Below are 20,439 nucleotides of genomic sequence, written 5' to 3'. Positions count from 1 at the left end.
CCCGATTGGCGCTTTTTGTTTCTAAGCGCTAGAAAAGTAATAATTCTTTAAAAATTCATATCTCCGGTTCCCTTTATCCGATTTTATTCGTTTTGGTGTCATTTTAAAGATAAAAATATAAACTATTTTTATAAATTGGTTTTGGATTTTTAAACTGTTTCCTGTGTTTTATTTAATTACTGTTTTGTGATATTTGAATGCTTTACACTTTGTCTCCTAAGTTAAGCCTTGACGCTTGTTGCCAAGCTACCAAGGGTTGAGCTGGGATTAATTTACTGAGACCTAACTGTACCTAGGTGGAGGTTAGTGGCTTGTTGCTAGTTGTAGGTACCTACCTGCCCTTCCAATAACCCATTTTCCAACACTCGCGTTACACTCTTCCTTGTTTTTCTCTCACTCCACTCTCTCTCTCTCTCTCTCTCTCTCTCTCACTACGCTCTCCCCCCTCTCTCTCCTGCCGCTGATGCCCCTGCGGCCATGCCCCCTCCTCTCTCTCTCTCTCTCTCTCGTGCTGCACTCCCGCCACTGCTGCCCCCGCGGCCCTGTCCCCTTTTTGTGCCGTTTTTTGCCCCCGCTCCTACCTCCCAGCTGTCCTCTCCTCCCCCCCCACCTTCCTACTTAGAAGTGGCCGCGCGCAGCAGGTGTGCTTGTCCGCGCCTGTCTGCGCCTGAATTGCGCCCAGAGCCAGAACGCCTAGCTCTCATCCCCCCCACCGCCGCCACGCACGTCTTCACTACGACGCCACAACCCTCTGCGCTCTCAACACCGGCCATTCTCCAGCCAGCGTTCAAGCCTCCCTGCAGACCACCCGTGGACCCTTCTCCTGCCAGAACTGCACCTTCACCATTCTCCACGCCAACGACCCACCCACCAAGGCAGGTCGCATCGATCTTAGATGTATCCTCCTCAACATCCGCACCATCCACAAGCACGCAGTAGAGCTATGAAATCTACTCGACTCAGCCTCCCCAGATGTCGCCTTCCTGACCGAGACCTGGATGAACCCCTCCTCAGCACCTGACATCGCCATAGCCATCCCGGACAGCTACAATACCCCCGTAGGGACCGCTCCAACAAACCAGGAGGAGGCATTGCCATCATCCACAAGAAAACCCTAAGGATCAAGACCAGCACCAAAGACACCCTCAGCACCGCCAAACACCTAAACTTCCAGATCCACAGTGACCCAAACACATCCCTCCGAGGGACCCTTGTCTACAGGCCCCCAGCCCCCGACAGCAGTTCAGCGACTCCATCACCGACGACATCAGCAAGCACGCTCTCGCATCCACTGACTGTATACTCCTCGGGGACTAAAACTTCCACCTCGGGAACACCAAAGACAACAATACCGCCACCCTGCTCGACAATCTCTCCAACCTCGGCCTCAAACAGCTCGTCACGACACCAACCCACTCTGCAGACACACACTCGACCCTATTTTCTCTGCCAGCAATCACGTCTCCTTCATCCACACCACCGAACTCCGATGGACAGATCACCGCTGCATCCACTTCTCCTTCAAAGAAACCCACAACACACCACCACCCACAGCGGATCCCCCACCGCAGTTGGAACAAGGTCACCGAAGACCAACTTATTGCGACCCTCTTCCGGAACCCACCCATCAGCACCACCGACACCGACGTAGCTGCCAGTAACTTCAGGCAATGGATTGACACCTGTGGCAATACTCTTGCCCCGATCAAGAATCCCTCCAACAGACGCACCGACAGAAAGGCCTACTGGTTTACCGCCGACCTCCATGAATCTAAGCAAACCTGCTGAAGCCTCGAAAAAAAGTGGCGCCAAGATCAGACTCTGGACAACCACACAGCCTTCAAAAACGCGATACGCAGACACCACCAACTCATCCGAACCGCCAAGAGAACCGCCTTCAAAAACCGAATCAACAACGTACACAACCACAAGGAGCTCTTCAACATTGTGAAGGAACTCTCCAACCCCAGCTTCAACGCCAACGACATCCCGCCATCTCAAGACCTCTGAGACTCCCTAGCCTCATACTTGCACTACAAGATTGCAGACATCCACGACAGCTTCAGCACCCAGATGCCCCCGGCAACCACCAACACCACAGATTCCCCTCCAACAAACCTCCTGCTTTACTGGACTCCCGTCAATGCCAACAATACCATTGAAATCCTGAACACCATCCACTCCGGTTCTCCAGCTGACCCATGCCCTCACCACATCCTCAACAAAGCAAGCTCTGTCATCGCACCCCAACTATGGAAGATCATCAACATCTCCTTCGAGTCCGCCACCTTCTGGGAGAGCTGGAAACACGCCAAGATCAACGCCCTCCTCAAAAAACCCAAGGCGGACCCAAAGGACCTCAAGAACGACCGGCCTATCTCCCCGCTCCCCTTTCCGGCAAAAGTCATCGAGAAGGCTGTCAACAGACAACCCGCTTGCTCGAGGAGAACAGCACCTTGGACCCTTCCCAAAATGGATTCTGCAGCAACCACAGTACTGAAACTGCCCTCATTGCAGCCACCAACAACATAAGAACCATACTGGACAGTGGCGAAACCGTGCCCCTCATCCTCCTGGACCTCTAAGCCGCGTTCGACACCGTAGCCCCACCACACCCTACGCTCATGCCTCAGCAATGGAGGAATCTGAGACAGAGCCCTGGACTGGGTCACCTCCTTTCTCACCAGCAGAACCCAGAGAGGCCGCCTCCCGATTCTGCTCCGAGGCCACCAAAATAATCTGCAGCTTACCCCAGGGTTTGTCCCTCAGCCAGACCCTCTTCAACATCTACATGGCCCTGCTCGCTGATATCACCCGCTCCCACAACCTCAACATCATCTCATACGCCGCCGACACCCAGCTGATCCTCTCCCTCACCCAGGACTCCGCCAAGACCAACCTCCACGAAGGAATGAAGGCCATCGCCGAATGGATGAAGAACAGCTGCCTCAAACTCAATTCTGACAAGATGGAAGTCCTCATCTTTGGCTCCACCCCCTCCACATGGGAAGACTCCTGGTGGTCTGCCACTCTCGGAGCCGCTCCAACTCCCACCGACCACACACGCAACCTAGGATTCATCTTGGACTACTCATTATCCATGACCCAGCAAGTCAACACCATCTCCTCCTCCTGCTTCAACACCCTCTGCATGCTCTGAAAGATCTACAAATGGATCCCCAGCAAAACCAAAAGAACAGTCACCCAAGCCCTCGAAGGCAGCATACTGGACTACGGACATGCCCTCTACGCAGGAACCACGGCCAAACTCCAGAAGAGGCTGCAATGCATCCAAAATGCCCCTGCATGCCTCATCCTGGACATCCACCACCACTGCCATATCACAGGCCATCTGAGAGACCTGCAGAATCACCTTCAAACTCCTCACCCACGCTCACAAAGCACTGCACAACACCGGACAAGAATACTCAACAGATGACTCTCCTTCAACACCCCGTCACGGCATCTCCGCTCCGCCGACCTCGCAACCATCCCACGCGTCATCAGAACCACTACCGGCTGCAGAACATTCTCGCACCTCACCGCCAAGACGTGGAACACTCTTTCCACCCACCTGCGTCAGACCAATGACCTTACCGTCAGGAGACTTCTCAAGACCTGACTGTTCGAGCAGTAGCAGCACCTACCTCCTCCCCTCCCCCTCTCCTCAGCACCTTGAGACCCTTATGGGTGAGTAATGTGCTTTACAAATTCCTGATTGATTGATTGATGCTTGTTTCCATATTTTCGTGTATTTTTTCAGTTCAAATACTCAATATTAATTAGATCGGAGTCCCCGGTTTCCAATAATGATAACTGCGTGGTTGGTTCCCTGATTCCAATACATATTCTGTGAAGTTCCCTGACTCCAGTAATTCGGGTTCTCCGAAATAAAAAAGTTAATAATTACTGCACTAGTAACCAGAGCCTGAGTGCTTTCAGTGCTGAAGCCGCCTTCTCTGAGCACTAAAACACCTTCTCTTCAAACGTTTTCGTGTTCTGTGGGCTGCTGGGGCATGATTTATGGCTGCTGAGGGATGAAGTGTTGCTACTGAGTGAAGGTATTTGACTCTCGCTGTCTGAAGCATTCACAGCAAAGCAACTGCGAAAAGATGGGTTCCTATCATTGATGACTGGCAATGACCATGAAAGTGTGTGCAAGAAGACTGCTTATCTCCAATGTCATAATGACTGCTAGAAGCAGAACACACTGGGGTATGGTGGAGGGCGTACTCCTGAATTATACAGAGGCGTGAGGAAGTTAATTGTATGAGAGAAAATACATATCATCTCTTCAATCATTTTCAGCGTGCTTTCGGGTCCTGGTGATTTGCTGCTAAGGAATGCTCCTGTTTCTGAATGAATGGATTTAGCTGCCATGGTTTCAAGTACTCAAGGCAGAACAACTGCAGAAAAGCTGAAACCCAGCCAGATGACTGGTAAATACTCTGAAACATTAAGGAGTCTGCGTAGATGTAATAGGATACCCACTTCAAAGTGAGAAAATGTGAAATATTGTGATGCTAAACATCACAATGTTTCATGAATTTTCCGGGATTTCACCGAGAATCAGTACTTAAATACTGTAAATGCAGAAACTGCCTTGTGGGACACAACCACACATTCTCCTCTTCATCAAGGCGGACTCGGATTTCCCTGTCCCTGCTCTCCCGGGAGAGTCATCCGTACACTTGTTTATTCTTAACCTGTGACTGACAAACCTGGCCACGACGCTGAAACAAGAGACCAGTACACGTCTTGCATTCATTGTACTAGTGAGAGCCCCTCCCTAGTGCCGGCATCCGGCAGACACAAGTGACTTCTGTGTTATCTGCGTATTGAATACCTATCCGTAGCGTGGGGAACCCGGTAATCACTCATAACGAGATGTGTTTACCTCTCGGGTTGGTTGAAAGAAAGGAAACGAAGTAACTGCGGTACCTGAACTCTCGGATGAGTGAAATGTCATCATCACAATAATGGTGTCTCCTTCCCATCTGCATTTTTAAAGTGTATTCCTGCTTACGCAAGTGTTCTTACAGTTTTTTCAAGTCCATTAACCCAAATTGCCGATAGCAAGCCTCCTTTCTGCTGGTTTAAGTGCACTTTGTTGTGATAATGGCGGCGCTCTTTTGTGCAGAGGAGAGCTTACATTTTTCCCGGTGGAGAGGATAAGAACAGAATTATTATATTTTCAACTGGCCAAGAGATTGAATTCAATTAAGCCGGAGATGCTCTTGAACCTGTCATGTTGTACAGCTGGGAAGGCGCTCTGGCTACGCAGGCCTTGTTCAGAAACAGCCATTGCGGCACTTGACCACACTCCTGCAGGGAAGACTCCTCTCCAGGGTGAAGAGTGAGTTACACAAAATACACAATTAAATGCAACACTCGAAAGTCTGTGTTTATACAACACAACTTTAAATCTCAATATATTATCTTCCTCATACATTATACCCTTTCTATGTAGTCATATATCTATATATTTATTTTACTCCTCCTGTAGAAAAGAAAAAAAAGTTCACCCTCTCCAATGCACTACTCTGTCTCCCACCCTCTACCTCTTGCAATCTATTCTTTATCTCCACTCTCTGACTCACTCTAAACCACATTTTACTACTATGATCTCCCAAACAACCCTTCTAAATTCTTCCTTTGTGTATCTCTCCTTTGACTCATCCTAAACCTCATTTTCCAACTATGATCTCCCTAATAGCTTTCTACAGACTCATCCCTCCTCCATCTCTTCTTTTACTCATCCCAAACCTCATCTTACTCCTAAGATCTCCCAATTAACACTTTTTAGATTCTTCCCTCTTCTACCCCTCCATTATTCTATTCAATTCCAACTAACGGACTCTCATGTCCGCTGCTCAAATTATCTCATATTTCCCTTTACTAATCAACCACTAATCCTTTTGGGTTCCGGAGTAGTGTGCTACTCGCCAAAAAGCAGTTTGACACCTCACAACAGGTAGTAAGAGCTATATAAATATAATTACAATGTTTACTACTGTGTCACTCATTCCTAGAAGGACCCTCTTCCCATACCCACAAGTGTTCAGATGACAGCCTCATAGAACGATGGTGCCAAGTAAAAACACGGACTGCAAAAAACACTGTGAATAAAAATTGACTCAAGCAGACTGTCAATGCTTCTCTCTCACACAAATGCCCCTATAACAATATTCTTACATGTATTTAACTCCTAAATTATATCAAGCTCACTTCCCACGTGCTGTAAGATTGGGATAACTTGTTGTCACCTCGTGCTATTGTATTTAGGGTGAAGCACTTGGCTATGGGATTGGGTGAAGATTCAAATCTTTGTTGGAAGATATCTTAGTAAAGCTGAAATTTTGGATAACTTTTAGAGTCAATGTTTTTGCATTTTTTCTTTTCATATGCTACCATTTGCTTACGTAATACTTTCTGTAGTCGTCCTAATTTTTTCCGATTTCGTTTCTAAATACGTTTTTGCGCACGCCTTAATTTTCCATGAATACCATCTTATTTTAAACAAACGAACCCACTAACTGCAAAAGGTTTTAATTGTTATTTTCTTACAAAACGCAATAATTCATTACATTATTTAAAACATGGAAGTCAAACACTAAAAACTGTCATGTCCCAGTTGAATCAAATTCAGTAGCAGGATGTCATCTAAAATGGCCTTAAGAGAAACATATCTACGCCTCATTTAGTCCAAATATATGAGAAAACAATCCTTAAAGCAATGAGTCACTTGGGGGCGCTGTAGCACAGGTTTCTTTTTACATTTAGTCACTATCATGGAAACATTCCAAGTCTTATTTAAATCGATTACTGTATAATAATCTAGCAGAGTAATTCTGGACCCCACTTTACTCACCCATGCACCCCTGCATGGCCCCGCCCCACGAACTGTGGACAGAGGTTATGGCACCTCTTGACTGTAGTGCAATGTTGGAAATACCCAGCCTTTGTAGTGTTTCTAGGGTCGGACCAGGGAACATTTTTGACTGACACTATTTCAGTCCACAAAGAGCAAAGTTGGCAATACGGCAAGAGAGTACCTTACAAGATAACCAGATGTAATACCTTTTGGGCACTTGAAATTAAGACATTTGCCCAGAAAACAGGCTTGAACAAAACACCCTTAACCACTGTATTGTGAAAACAGGATTTTTGAGGTATTAATGTGTGACAAGAACCATTATGCCCATTTGTTGCGCGGCTGAGTATTTGTTGTGGTGGTGATGGTTCTATTATTTTGATTCCACTTCCCCTTTTATGTCTTAATTGTGCTCTTATGTCGCTTTGTGTATGTAATGGTTTTATGTTCTGCTGCTTTCGAGTGGCGGCCAACACAAATTAAAAGTAGTGGGGCAGGTGAAGAGGGTGTGAGGGAAGTGTGGTGGGGGGGGAGTACATTTGGGGGAGCACAGGAGATATAATAATAAACAACTATAAAACTTACCTTGTGCTGCCGGCCCCCTCGTGCTCCTCATCCTGGTCCCAGCAGCTTCAGAGACCCCCGTGCAATCCCTGCACTGCTCTCATGCTATTACCAAGCATGAGAGAAGCATGGGGTTTGGCCTAAGCGGGCTGGGTTACCACTCGCTCAGGGATAGGGAATCTGTGCTGTTTCTCCAACCCGGATGTCAAATACAGCTGGGTTGGTGAAACCTAAGTGTGCATGTCTATTTGCCCGGCCGACTGACATGAGCAACTAAGTGCACTCCACTCCATTCATCCTCCCCCTCCAATGGCCCAGCCCCACCCCTCCCTGCACTGCTGGCTCAGTCAGCAGCGGAAAAATAAAACAACAATAAAATATTGTTTTATTTTTCAGCTGCTGGCTCTGAGTCAGTGAGGCGACGAACCTCCGCCATTGAGGAGGAGCTGCGTCTTCTGCTTTCTTAAAATGCCCATAAATGCTGCTACATTTCCAGCCCAAAGTAACAACTGCCTTTAAAGTTCCTGGGACCAGCAACTATTTGCACTGTCTGAGGCACCTGAGCTTGAAACCCGTGCCGCTTCCTTGTTCGATTACTTATTAAGTCAGTTAAAAACTGTGGCAGAGACTCTATCAATGAAGCGCTCAGTTTATGTGTTACAGGCCCTAGACTTACTCCAGCTTTCTGAGTTTGTGTGACATTTTTGTTGGGTTACCCATTGCCTGGCTCCAGTTTCCTCATGTAGCATCCTTTGATACTGACTTGACGGATTTCATACATATCACTCAGTTTTCAGGTCTATTTTTACGATGTTTTAGGAGGATATTTCCAGGAGGAATCACTATCTTCCTAAAGCAAGCAACCAGCAACTTTGAAGGAGGTACTTTTTCATTATACTTTTTTTTATCGTTTGGCATATTTTTTAATATTTTAGAAGGCTCATCTGGTATACGTTTCCCTGGCCAGGCTTCAAGTGCCCCTGTTCTCAAATTATAGTGCCATCCCTTGCCCTTCAGAGATAGTGCAACCATGGGGTTTGCATAAAGAGGCAGTCTTAATAGTTGCCAAACGTTTTTGACGCTAAACGACAGAAATGCAATTATGCATATGCTCTGCACTACCGCAGGAACCCGAGTCAACAGTTTAAAAAAAAACACCAAAACAGCAAAAATGGAAGAATTCAGGACATCATTCACAAAAAAGGAGCATTAAAAAAGGAAGCGTTGAGCACACTGCAAAATGTGAGCAAAAAAAAGAAGAACGTTTGACAAACTTTGCAAAAATATCACAACACTGCAAAAACGGTGGTTGGAGCAAAGTATAAATACTGATGGCCCAACTGCGAAACACTTTTCAGATACATAATTGAGTTTTGACCAACAGCTTCAATATCTTCATGAAAATAGGTCGTAGACTCTGAACACAAAATCAGAGCAAATACAATCATACAATGAAAACAACAGTAAATAACTACCCCAATCAAAATCGGGGCCACTAAATAATTATAACAAATAGCAGTAATCAACGACTGTATAAAAGTCATGAGTAATAAATAGTCCATTTTAAACCAGAAGGCGAAATGGGCGTTGACTGCTTTAAGAAATGGGGAGTTAGAAAGCTGTTCCCAAGAACTGTTTTCTACCCCGAAAATCAACAGAAGTTCATTCTAAATTCAGTAACGTGTCTGCGAAATCTTAGGAAATTCTGAAAGGAGTAGTGATGTCTAGTTTCTAAGCTCACCTCAAACTTCTGTCTGAGTTCCAGGTTCCCGTCGTCGGCTTCGGGGATGGGCACGTTGTAGTACTCGCCCTCCTCTTCGTTGAGCAGCTTGTACCTGTGGGGAGAACCAGTGCTTGATCAGGCTTGAGTCATGGTGCAGTTCGGCTTCAGTCTAGTCACAAGTCCCTGCTGCAGCGGCGACACATCCGCGCCCTGTGGTCAATGCTCCCAGCGGAGGTTCCACACGCTGCATCATCTGGAGCCTTCGCACAGTGCACTGCTCTGGCAGCGAAGTGCATCCTGCACAGGAGCCTCACAAGCCAACCTCAGTGTCCTCTATTTTTATTATTTTATGGCAGTCACGGGTGGCTCATACTATTTACGTTTCTTTTTAATTTTAGACAGATTCTTGCAGCCCAACATTCCTGATGCATAATAACAAAAGTGCAGTAAACCAAACAGAAGGCACAGATATGTATAGCACAATGACTTTATGGACTGTAATCGATTTATATACTGCATATACAGCTAGGATTGTTTCGGCATGGGTTTAAGAGAGGCATATATTGAAGTGATTCTAAGTGTAAGGAGTAAGTTAGAACACAGGTTCTACAATAAGGACTGTAGGCGAGTATGGGGAAAGAAGGGTAAGCGACGTTAGTGCACACGGCAAATCTTACTTTGCACATACGAGGGGACATATCTTCAATCAATCAATCAATAAATTTGTTGAGCGTGCTACTCACCCGGTAGGGGGCGGGCAGGAGAGTGAGGGTGCTACTGATCGAAGAGCCATGTCTTGAGGCATGCCATGTCTTGCGATGCATTATTTCAGAACAGGTGAAGTCTTCAAGAACCCTTAATTTTTTCCATTTTCCAGTTCGTCTAGCTGCATGCGGTGCTGTTTACTATCACAGAGTGGGTGCAGGGGGATCCCTTTCTACAATCTATGGGAAAGGTGTGTAAGTGCAAGGAAATCTGAGAAGATCAGGAACGTGCACTCTGGTGGAGAGGAATCACCTTCTCTCGGCACATCATCGAAAGAGTCTCTGCACAGAAATCAAGCTCTTTAAGAAGCCCGGAAGGAGGAGTTAAAGGAACTGTCAGGTCGGTTCTTCAGGGCTTAGTAACCCAGGAACAGGTGGGCAATCCTTGCGGCAAGCACTGCCTGATGCACCAGGAATTTCAGGAACCACAGTGCTACAAGCTCAATGAATACCAAGAAAATTTTATTAGACACCTTTTAGTTGTTTGTTATCAAATATCTATTTTGTACAATCGCAAGACCTAAACGGACTTTGCTGCAGCCCAATTTTCCTCGTTTGTTGGCTCTCTCGTCAGTCTAATATGATTGTTTCTCATTCAGCTTCTTGTTTGATGTCTTTCCTTCCTCTTATGTTCGTGGACTGCATACCTTGTATTCTTCGTTGGTTCACAGGAGGGTACTACTTGTTTGTTTTTCCTTGAGCTCACCATTGGAGTGCCTATATCTTTTTTGCTCTCTTCCCCATATGCTGCTTCTGCCTAAAGTCCCTGCATGCAGTGCTCTCCGTGTTCACATTTTATCAGGTAGAGCACCTGCATTCTACATGAAAGCACAGGTTTTAGCACAAAAAGGCAGTATTTATTGCACTGGGGAAAGGGAGGGCTGCTACACTCTCATGGCATTTGAGGCAGAAGGTTCACTTAGCCACCAGGCTTATACAGAGCATCAAAAGCTGGAGCATTTGTTCCATTACTGAGTTGGCCTTGGCAAGCATTTCCCTTTAAATTCTGACATTCCATTATTCAGGGCTCCAGACATCTTCTATGTTGCTTTAAGTTCTCCTCTGGATGTTTGCAGAGCTTTTCCTGCACATACAGAGTACCACTTGTTTTTAGCACACAGGTTCAACTTATTTCATCACAGAGTGGCAATTTTGGGGTGGAACCAACTAACCACTCAGGATGGGCAAAGTAATTGCATTTTTTGTGTGTGTGTGTGTGGGGGGCGGGGGGGGTTGGCAGTTGAGTTCAAGTGTGTACTGCTTAAATGGCACTGCTCCTCTGTTTCCCTTTTAAAAAATCTTTTAAAAAACTATGACAGTTTAGAGGCGTTTTAGTTTGCATTGTGCCATAAAATGTATACAACTCCAAGTGAGGAGTTTCATTAAAATACATTTCAACAATAGTGATAGTATTCTTTTAAACATATATGCATGTCGATATTTCTGGCCACTTGTATTAACCAACACCATTGCTGTATAAAGCCAGAAGATGCTGTAGGCATTGATCTACATAGGCCTGAGGGATCAGAAACTTAAGCAAAAGCTGGCCTGAAAAACAATACCTAATGATTTGTTATAATTTAAATAATTTGCACATTAATACACGTTGTCTATCTAGATATTTAATAATTATACATATATTTAGATACGCAAGGTGCTAGAGACAACAGAGGTGTAATGTCATGCTGCTCTAATAAATGTAGGTAAAAGCAAAGTTCATGCCCAGAGGCACAACAGAAATAAAGACGTTTTGGCTGTAAAATCCATGACGGCCAGCAGAGGGCACTGAAGTGAAATATGTACTGTTCACTCAATAACTATATCAATCTTTATAAAATTGTCTTAACAGTGGGGCTTCCATCGGCATAGTTAGAGACAATTTTACAAAGCAGCCCTCTGCTGGATTGATTTAGAGAGGAACATCCAATCTCCATGTAAATAAATCAAGACCAAATTGTCTACCTCTTAACAAATTCAGCATGAATAAGTGCTGGTGAACGTCCACTGTAGCAACACTTTAATGAAAGCAAAACGTTTTCACCAGTAGGTGCTTTATCTTGAGCCTTTCGAAGTTGTACACTAGACTAGGTAAAAATGAGGATTCACAGACAGCTGTATGAATAGCCAAAATGCTTTCATGTGACCCACCACTTTACAGACACTTTTCTATATGCTTGCAAGCTAACCCTGCACTGGAAATTAACAAATGGGAAAAGGAAACTAGAGATGCCCCCACGAGGTGCAACTATAGTCTAAAGGAGCAGGAGTGACAAATATATAAGGTAATTTTTTTGTCCGGCAATTATTGTGCCACACACACACACAGAGGAGGTTCATTTTGTTTGCATTGAATAACAAATTTTTTCAGAAATTGTGCACTGCACTCCATTTTTATGTCGAGCCTAGGCAGTGCGCATGCGCTGTCTGCAGGACATGCTGTTTCAGTCTATGGGCTTTACCCACACACACTATTGCGATTCGTTCTTTGTTGTGCTTGTCTTAAATGCTTCATTTTCATTGGTGAATTTTTCTAAAATGTTCTCCTTTGTGTGCTTATTTACCTCCCAGGCGATTATACTACGAGAACATTTTTGTTGGCCATCACACTACATTCAAGCTTCATTCTGTTACATTGTGTAATGGCTCTTCCAACCGTTTGGGCAGCCTTATTGTTCTTTTGGTTGTCCATAGCAAATGTGTTCACACCACACCAGTGAAAATACTGTGTTTAGAAAGGCACCAAAGGTTTCAGGTTTCGTTTGTTCTTGAGCCTCTGCTCAAGTATACTTAATTGATGTTTCCCAAGCCAATTTTCCCTCCACTGCTGTTTTAGAAATAATTGCCTGTGCGTCCATTCGTTGCACCAGACAGGCATCCACTCATCCACTTTCAGTCTTCCTCATTCTAAAGTCCTCTAAACAGTGCTGGAGCTGCTTTTCTGGTCTCACTGGTAATTCTTCATTCCAAGTCCTCTAAACAGAGCTGCAGCTCCTTCTCTGGTCCCAGTGGTAATTCATAAATCTTAGACCTGTAGGAAGTGCTGCTACCTACTTCTCTGGTCCCGTCAGTTGTTCCTCATTCTAAGTCCTCTAGACAGCGCTGCAGCTGCCTCTCTGGTCCCAGGGGTAATTCCTCATTCTTAGTCTTCTTGGAAGTGCTGTTAGCCACGTCTCTGGTCCTGTTGGTATTTCCTCACTCTAAGTCCTTTAGGCTAGTTGCTTCTCTGGTTCCAGTGGTAATTCCTCATTCTTAGCCCTGTAGACAATGCTGCAGCTGCTTCTCTGGTCCCAATTGTAATTCCTCATTCTAAGTCCTTAGACCCTGCTTCAGCTGCTCCTCTGGTCCCAATTCTAATTCCTCAATCTTACTCCTCTAGGAAGTGCTGCTAGCAGCTTCTATGGTCCCGTTGGTAATTCCTCATTCTAAGTCCTCTAGACAGTGCTACAAGATGCTTTTCTGGTCCTGTTGGTAATTCCTCATTCTATGTCCTCTAGGCAGTGCTGCTAGCTGCCTCTCTGGTCTCAGTGGTATTTACTCTTTCTAAGTCATATAGACAGTGCTGCTAGTTGCCTCTCTGGTCCCAGTGATAATTCCTTATTCTTAGTCTTGTAGTTCTGATGCCAGTGGTAATTCCTAATTCTCAGTCCTGTGAACAATGCTGCAGCTTCCTCTCTGGTCCCAGCGGTAATTCCTAATTCTTAGTCCTCTAGCAAGTGCTGCCAGCTGCTTATTTGGTCCCAGTAATAAATCTTCATTCTTAGTCCTATAGGCAGTGCTGCAAGCTGCTTCTCTGGTCCCGGTAGTAAATCCTCATTCTAAGTCCTCTAGGCAGTGCTGCTTCTGTGGTCCTAGTGGTGGTAATTTCTCATTCTAAGTCCTGTAGACAGCGCTGCTAGCTGCTTTTCTAGTCCTAGTGGTAATTCCTCCTTCTTAGTCCTGTAGACAATACTGCAACTGCTTCTCTGCCCCCTTTGGTAATTCCTAATTCTAAGCCCTCTAGACAGTGATGCTAGCTGCTTCTCTGGTTCTATCATTATTTCCTCTTTATAAGACCTCTAGGCAGTGCTGCTAGCTGCTTCTCTCATCCCAGTGGTAGTTCCTCATTCTAAGTCCTCTAGACAGTGCTGCTAGCTGCTGCTCTGGTCCTGTCATTAATTCCTCATTCTAAGACCTCTAGACAGTGCAGCTAGCTGCTTCTCTCATCCCAGTGGTAATTCCTCATTCCAAATCCTCTAGACAGTGCTGCAGCTGCTTCTCTGGCCCCAGTGGTAATTTCTCATTTTAAATCCTCTAGACAATGCTGCAAGCTGCTTCTCTGGTCCAATAGGAAATTCCGCATTCCAAGTCCTCGAGAGAGTGCTGCTAGCTGCTTCTCGGGTCCCACTGGTAATTTTAGTAATTCTTAGTCCTGTAGCCATTGCTACAGCTGCTCTCTGGTCCCAGTGGAAATTCCTCATTCTAAGTCCTCTAGACAGTGCTGCAAGCGACTTCTTTGGTCGCTGCAGTATTTCCTCATTCTAAGTCCTCTAGACAGTGCTGCTAGCTGCATCTTTGGTCCCAGTGGTAAATCCTCATTCTTAGTCCTGTAGATCATTAATGTTGCAGCTGCTTCTCTGGTCCCAGTGGTAATTTCTCATCTTGAGTCCACTATGCATTGCTGCTAGCTGCCTCTCTGGTCACAGTGGTAATTCCTAATTCTAAGTCCTCTAGTCAGTGCTGCTAGCTGCTTTTCTGGTCCATCGGTAATTCCTCACTTTAAGTTCTCTAAGCAGTGCTGCTGCTGCTTCTCTGGTTCCAATGGTAATTCCTCATTCTTAGTCCTCTAGACAGAGCTGCTACCTGCTTCTCTGGTCACCGTGGTAATTTCTCATTCTAAGTCCTCTAGAGAATTCTGCAAGCTGCTTCTCTGATCTCATTGGTAATTCCTCATTCTAAGTCCTCTAGGCAGTGCTGCTAGCTGCTTCTCTCATCCCAGTGGTAATTCCTTATTCTAAATCATCTAGACAGTGCTACAGCTGCTTCTCTGGTTCCAGTGGTAATTTCTCATTCTAAGATCTATAGACAGCTCTGTAAGATGCTTCTCCGGTCCTGTCAGAAATTCCTCATTCTAATTCTTCTAGGGAGTGCATCAAGCTGCTTCACTGGTCCTAGTGGAAGTTCCTCATTCTTAGTCCTCCAGACAGTGCTGCAGCTGCTTCTCTGGTCCCAGTGGTAATTCCCCATTCTTAGTCCTCTAGGACGTGCTGTTAGCCGCTTCTCTGGTCCCGTCTGTCATTCCTCACTCTAACTCCTCTAGACAAAGCTGCAAACTTCTTCTCGGGTCCATCAGTAATTCCCAATTCTTAGTCCTCTAAACAATGCTGCAGCTGCTTCTCTGTTCCCTACAGTAAGTAACTCCCCCATTCTAAGTCCTCTAGGCAGTGCTGGAGCTGTGTCTCTGACCCCAGTGGTAATTCCTCATTCTTAGTCTCCTGGACGGTGCTGCAGCTGCTTCTCTGATCCTGTCAGTAGTTCCTCCATTCTAAGTCCTCAAGGCATTGCTTGCAGCTGTGTCACTGTTCCCTGTGGTAATCCCCCATTCTTAGTACTCTAGACAGTGTTGCAGCTACGTCTCTGTCCATACATCCACTACACTCCAAACCAAAACACATAGGTAAAAGACATTGTCGTTTACAAGGCTAATAGCTCTATCATAAATGCAAAATCTATTGAATTGCAAAGGCATGTTTATTATAGCATTTAACACTGGCAAACCGGCAGTTTTTTTTAACTGATCCACTAAAACAAATGTCCACCATGCCAGCGCTGAGCTAGCTCAGGACATGTAAAGTTTTGTCTAGTAATCTCATAATATTTAACTGCTTTTTTTTTTCTTTTTTTTTTTTTTAACAGAAGAACTTATCAAATGCAGTCTATACTCCTGTATCACAGAGCCCCAGAAGCAGAGGACTTTATTAAAGTATATAGACATGTTCTGTTCCCTTCATGTATCTCTTTTAGATTTTGGCATAATATTTCTTGGGATGTATATAGGTGGTCCTTGTATGACGTTAACCTAGCCAAAAGAAAGCACAGAGCTGTGCAGTGTAAAATGCAAAAACACAGAAAACGAGGGGTTGAGGGTAGTTGCTTCTGAGAGTGAACTAGTGAATCTAGAAGGAAACAAGAGAAGGCCTCCACAGAAGGAAGAAGCTCCATCATCTAGACTTGCTTCAGTTGCTGTGCATGAGCTGCATTCCTGCCACTGGATGCAATGCTCCTTTTACTTACCGGTAATAGTATTACTCTGAGTCCTTCTCCTGCTGTGATGCCTCACACAATGAGGCCCTTGTGCCTCCAATCATAATCCTTCCAATGCATAAATTCCTTTCCTCCTCCGTACCAAACTGAAACATCACACGGTTGGACGGGTCAAAAAACAGTGGGAGAGTGGGCCTAAGTCATCACAGCGGGAGAAGGACTCAGAGTAATGCTATTAATGCTAAGTAAAGTGAGCATTACCCCTTCATCCCGCCTGCCATAATGACTCACACAGTGAGATGTACCCAAGCCAAGAACAGACAAGTAAAATTGCACAGCACATGTCAACACAAGTTTAATCCAGAGGTTACAAAAAACATAAAGTAGGTTACAACACAGAACTCAGCACTTTGGAACCCAACAAATCTGGACTCTCTGGACCCTGGACCACCCGATAATGGGACACAAATGTGGAAGGAACAGCCCAAGGGGCAGCTCAACAGATTTCATGCAACAAAGCCCCTTGCACCCCAGCCATGGAAGCAGCCATGCGCCTATTAGATCTCCCCTGGTTCTCCAGAGGCGAGGACAGTCCAAATTGTTTAAAGGCCAGCAGAATGAGCGACTTGATGCACCTGCTCAATGTTTGAGTGGAAGGCTTGTCCCCCTTACGAATGGGACCAAAGTGAACCACGTACGCAGAGGAAACCACAAATGCCCCCCCCCAAATCTGAACCTCCCTCCCCACAACCAAAGAATGAAGTGCTACCTACTCAGGAGACAGAGGATCTGGATGAAACACAGGAACGATCACCTCCTGCTGCCACTAGAAGAAATTATTCACCTTGGCACAAACCCCGGTCCCAAGCAAAGAAACAGCAAATTGTCAAATATCTGCAAGAACAGGAACAGGAACAGACAGGAAACAATCCCACCTCCCCCAACTAGTGAGCAAACATGAACACCACCAGGAAGAACACCTTCAAGGTCAAACTGAAGATATTGGAGAACCTGCAACATGAGAGGTAAATCCCAAAACCACCTGGGGGACCAGACACATATTAGAAAAGTCCTTAAAGAGCCAAGAAACCAGATCACTACTGTCGCCACTTTAAGAATGGCAGGACTCAGAACCAACTGGAACCAATCCTGAAGAAAGACCAGCAACTGAGGCAGAGAGACAGAAAGAGGAAGCACCGGTTGGTGATCACACCAAGCCTGAAAAGTCTTCTAATGCCTAGTATCAGAAGACCCGGTAGACTAGTGCTTAGCCTGTCCAGAAGGAGAAACAGAAGCCGAGAAATCCTGCAGCATCAAAGCCCCTTGTTCAATCGCCAATTTCTCAACTCAAGCCTGGTTAGGGACGGAACTTGGAGACAACAAAATCTCAGAGGAGATGGAACCAATGGCAACCTCCACTCTGGACCCATCCTCATCTCCATCAGCAGAGGAAACAAAACGGAGCGGGCCATGCTGGAGCCACCAAAATCCCCTGAGTCTTTGCCCTCTGAACTTGAACTTGAAACCTCAGACTCAAAGGGAAGGGTAACAGTAGAAACCATCATTGCCATCCCGCCGGCTGACCTACTTACCTGCCGGCTCCAGCGAAGAAGACAACGCCATGATAGGAGGACATTGCACCAAGTAGCAAAACGCACAGTCAGCCGCCATTGTAGGCGCAACTTTTGGTCATTGCCATCAAACCAGAGATGCCATGGTGTTTGAGAATTCTAGTTTTTGCTCCAGTGCTGCATTAAGAAGTGATGCTCCATGCGATGTCATATATCCAACATGTGGGAAGTCACAGGAGACAGAACGTCTGTGTGTCACGGTCAGCACGTCTCTTAGCGATGAAGGCTGCAGTACTTGGAAGGACGGCTGGTTTCTTACTGGTTCTGGACTGGCCAATATAAGGCCGACCCTTTCGATTAGCCACGGAGCTGCTGACTAGAAAAAGGCTAAGGCAGACGGTAGCCTCCAAAAGGAGTCCCAGAGGTAAAACTCACGTAATGGGAAAAAAACTCTATCACAGGAACTCCTGAAAAGAGGAAAAAACAATGAAAAAGGTATAAATAGAAGTCAAATCCACGGGGAATAATAAGCAGGAGCAAGAAGAAAATTGGATACAGGAGCGAGGATCACGACCAAGACGGAAGTGTTTGCAACGCAAGCAAGGAAGGAACTGCAGTGCTTGTATACCATAAAACATGAAGTGACAAAACAGGGAGAACATACAATACCATCTTGGATTGGGAAAAGCCACATAGAAATGAATGAGAAAAAAAAACAAGTAGAAAAGGAAAAGGAACAAGGCATGCTGGGAAGACAACCACCACCCCCTAAGAAGACAGTATGGAGAACCAAGAAGAAAGAAGACATGAAGAAAGAAGAAAAAGAAGAAAAAAGAAGAAAAGAAATAGGACTCAAGTAAGGTAAGTGGGGAAGGGAAAGTCAGGGAGGGTGCCAGGGGCGGCGATGGGAACTGGAGCACGAAATGTGCCTCTCGGGCCGCACCGCAGTGCACAATGCCGAGAAAGTGCCAGAAAACGGGCTGCAGCGGTTCCAACATCCTGAAACGTGGAGTGTCGGCCTAACCGCGGCCCGAAAAAGGGACGCTGTGGTAGTCCGCAGCATCACAATAGGCCCACTCCCTAAGGACCTGGGCTTGTCCAGAAAAAGAGAAAAAATTGTGAATCAAACGGGGTGCATGGAATGAAGAAGCATCTTCCCATGAACAGTCACTGAGGGGATAACCTTTCCAGTGAATCAGGAATTGTAGCTTGTTCCAAAAGATGCTGGTATCATAGATCTCCTGTACCTCATATTCAGGATGACCATCCACAGAAAGAGGAGGAGGACATTAAAAACGCCTATGATAAGGATCAGGAACAAAAGGCTTGAGTTGTGAGACATGAAAAACTGGATGAACCTTCCAAGTCTGATGTAAACATAGTCGAACAGCAACTGGATTCAATAATTGGAGTATCCGAAAAGTCCCATAAAAGCGGGGTTTGAATTTGTTTTGAGGAAAACGAAAAGGCAGAAATTTGGAAGAAAGACATACTTTGTCTCCAGGCTGGTAAGATGGTACAACCCGACGTCGGCTGTCAGCTCTTCTTTTCATAGTTTGTTTAGAAGCCAAAAGAGTGGTATAATCCAGGTCCTGAATATCGCGGAGTTGCAGAGCAAATGCGGTGACCACAGGAACTGAAGGTAGCGCATGAGGTACTTTTGGGAAGGTCTTGGGATGGAAGCCGTAGGTGCAAAAAAAAAATAATTTCGATCCTGTTGCACTATGCACTGTATTATTAGAGGAAAACTCAGCTAAAGAAAGGAAGTCAGACCATTTGCTTTGTGTGGCATTACAGAAACAACGTGAATATGGTTGAAGTTCCTTTTTTAAGCGTTCAGTTTGACCGTTAGTCTGAGGATTAAATCCAGATGAAAGGGAGATATCTATGTGTAATGAGATACAAAAAGCCTTCCAAAACGTGAAACATATTGGGGTCCCCCATCTGAAATGATTACTTGTAGAAGGCCATGTAAACGAAAGATATCTTGCATGAAAATATAGCGCATTTCTTTGGCTGTAGACAATTTCTTTAAGGCTGTGAAATCTGCAATCTTGGTAAATGAATCAATGGTTACCATAATGACATGATTCCCTGAAGAAGATGGTAAAGATCATATGAAATCTGTAGACAGGGTGTGCCATGGAGCAGAGGGAACAGGCAAAGGCATCAATAATCCTGCGGGCTTGGTCCGAGTTGTCTTGGTTTGAGCACATATAGGGCATGATGTTACGAAGGATTTGACATCGGTTTTAAATGTAGGCCACCAAAAAGAACATAGGAGCAACTCTTGTGTCTTCTTTATTCTGCGATGTCCAGCCACGGGGGAATCATGGTACATCTGTAACGCCTCAGTCTGTACTTTCTTGGATGGCAAAATTAGAGAGTTTTGATTTTAGAAGTATTCCTGATTCTTTTGTAATTGAGGGCTGAAGATATTCCATTCTTCAAGTGGAAGATATTGGTTTTCTGTCTTAACACGATCAAGAAAGAACTGGGCAACTCCGGTGATTTGACTGGGTTCTATTATCTTTCAGGAGGAAGTGTTAGCACTTTCTGGATAGCGACGAGATAATGCATCAGCTACTAGGTTTTAAGATCCAGGAATATAGGTCACTACAAAATCATATTGACTGTAAAAGAAAGCCCATTTTGCCTGTCGGCTATTTCGGCACTGGAAATTCCGGAGACATTGTACATTTC

At 45.3% G+C, this 20,439-nt stretch overlaps 1 protein-coding gene across 2 annotated transcripts in view; it reads right to left on the bottom strand.

Moving 5' to 3' along the window:
• Positions 1–20,439, bottom strand: part of PRKCA (protein kinase C alpha) — a 1,238,381-nt gene that overhangs the window by 283,235 nt on the left and 934,707 nt on the right. For both annotated transcript variants that reach the window (XM_069199886.1, XM_069199888.1), the window contains exon 8: positions 9,180–9,273. In XM_069199886.1, coding sequence (XP_069055987.1) covers positions 9,180–9,273 — 94 coding nt within the window. The remainder of the gene's footprint in view (positions 1–9,179; positions 9,274–20,439) is intronic.

Source organism: Pleurodeles waltl, chromosome 7 (genome assembly GCF_031143425.1).
Source record: "Pleurodeles waltl isolate 20211129_DDA chromosome 7, aPleWal1.hap1.20221129, whole genome shotgun sequence".
NCBI lineage: Eukaryota > Metazoa > Chordata > Amphibia > Caudata > Salamandridae > Pleurodeles > Pleurodeles waltl.
This window is presented reverse-complemented; position numbering and strand designations above follow the sequence as displayed.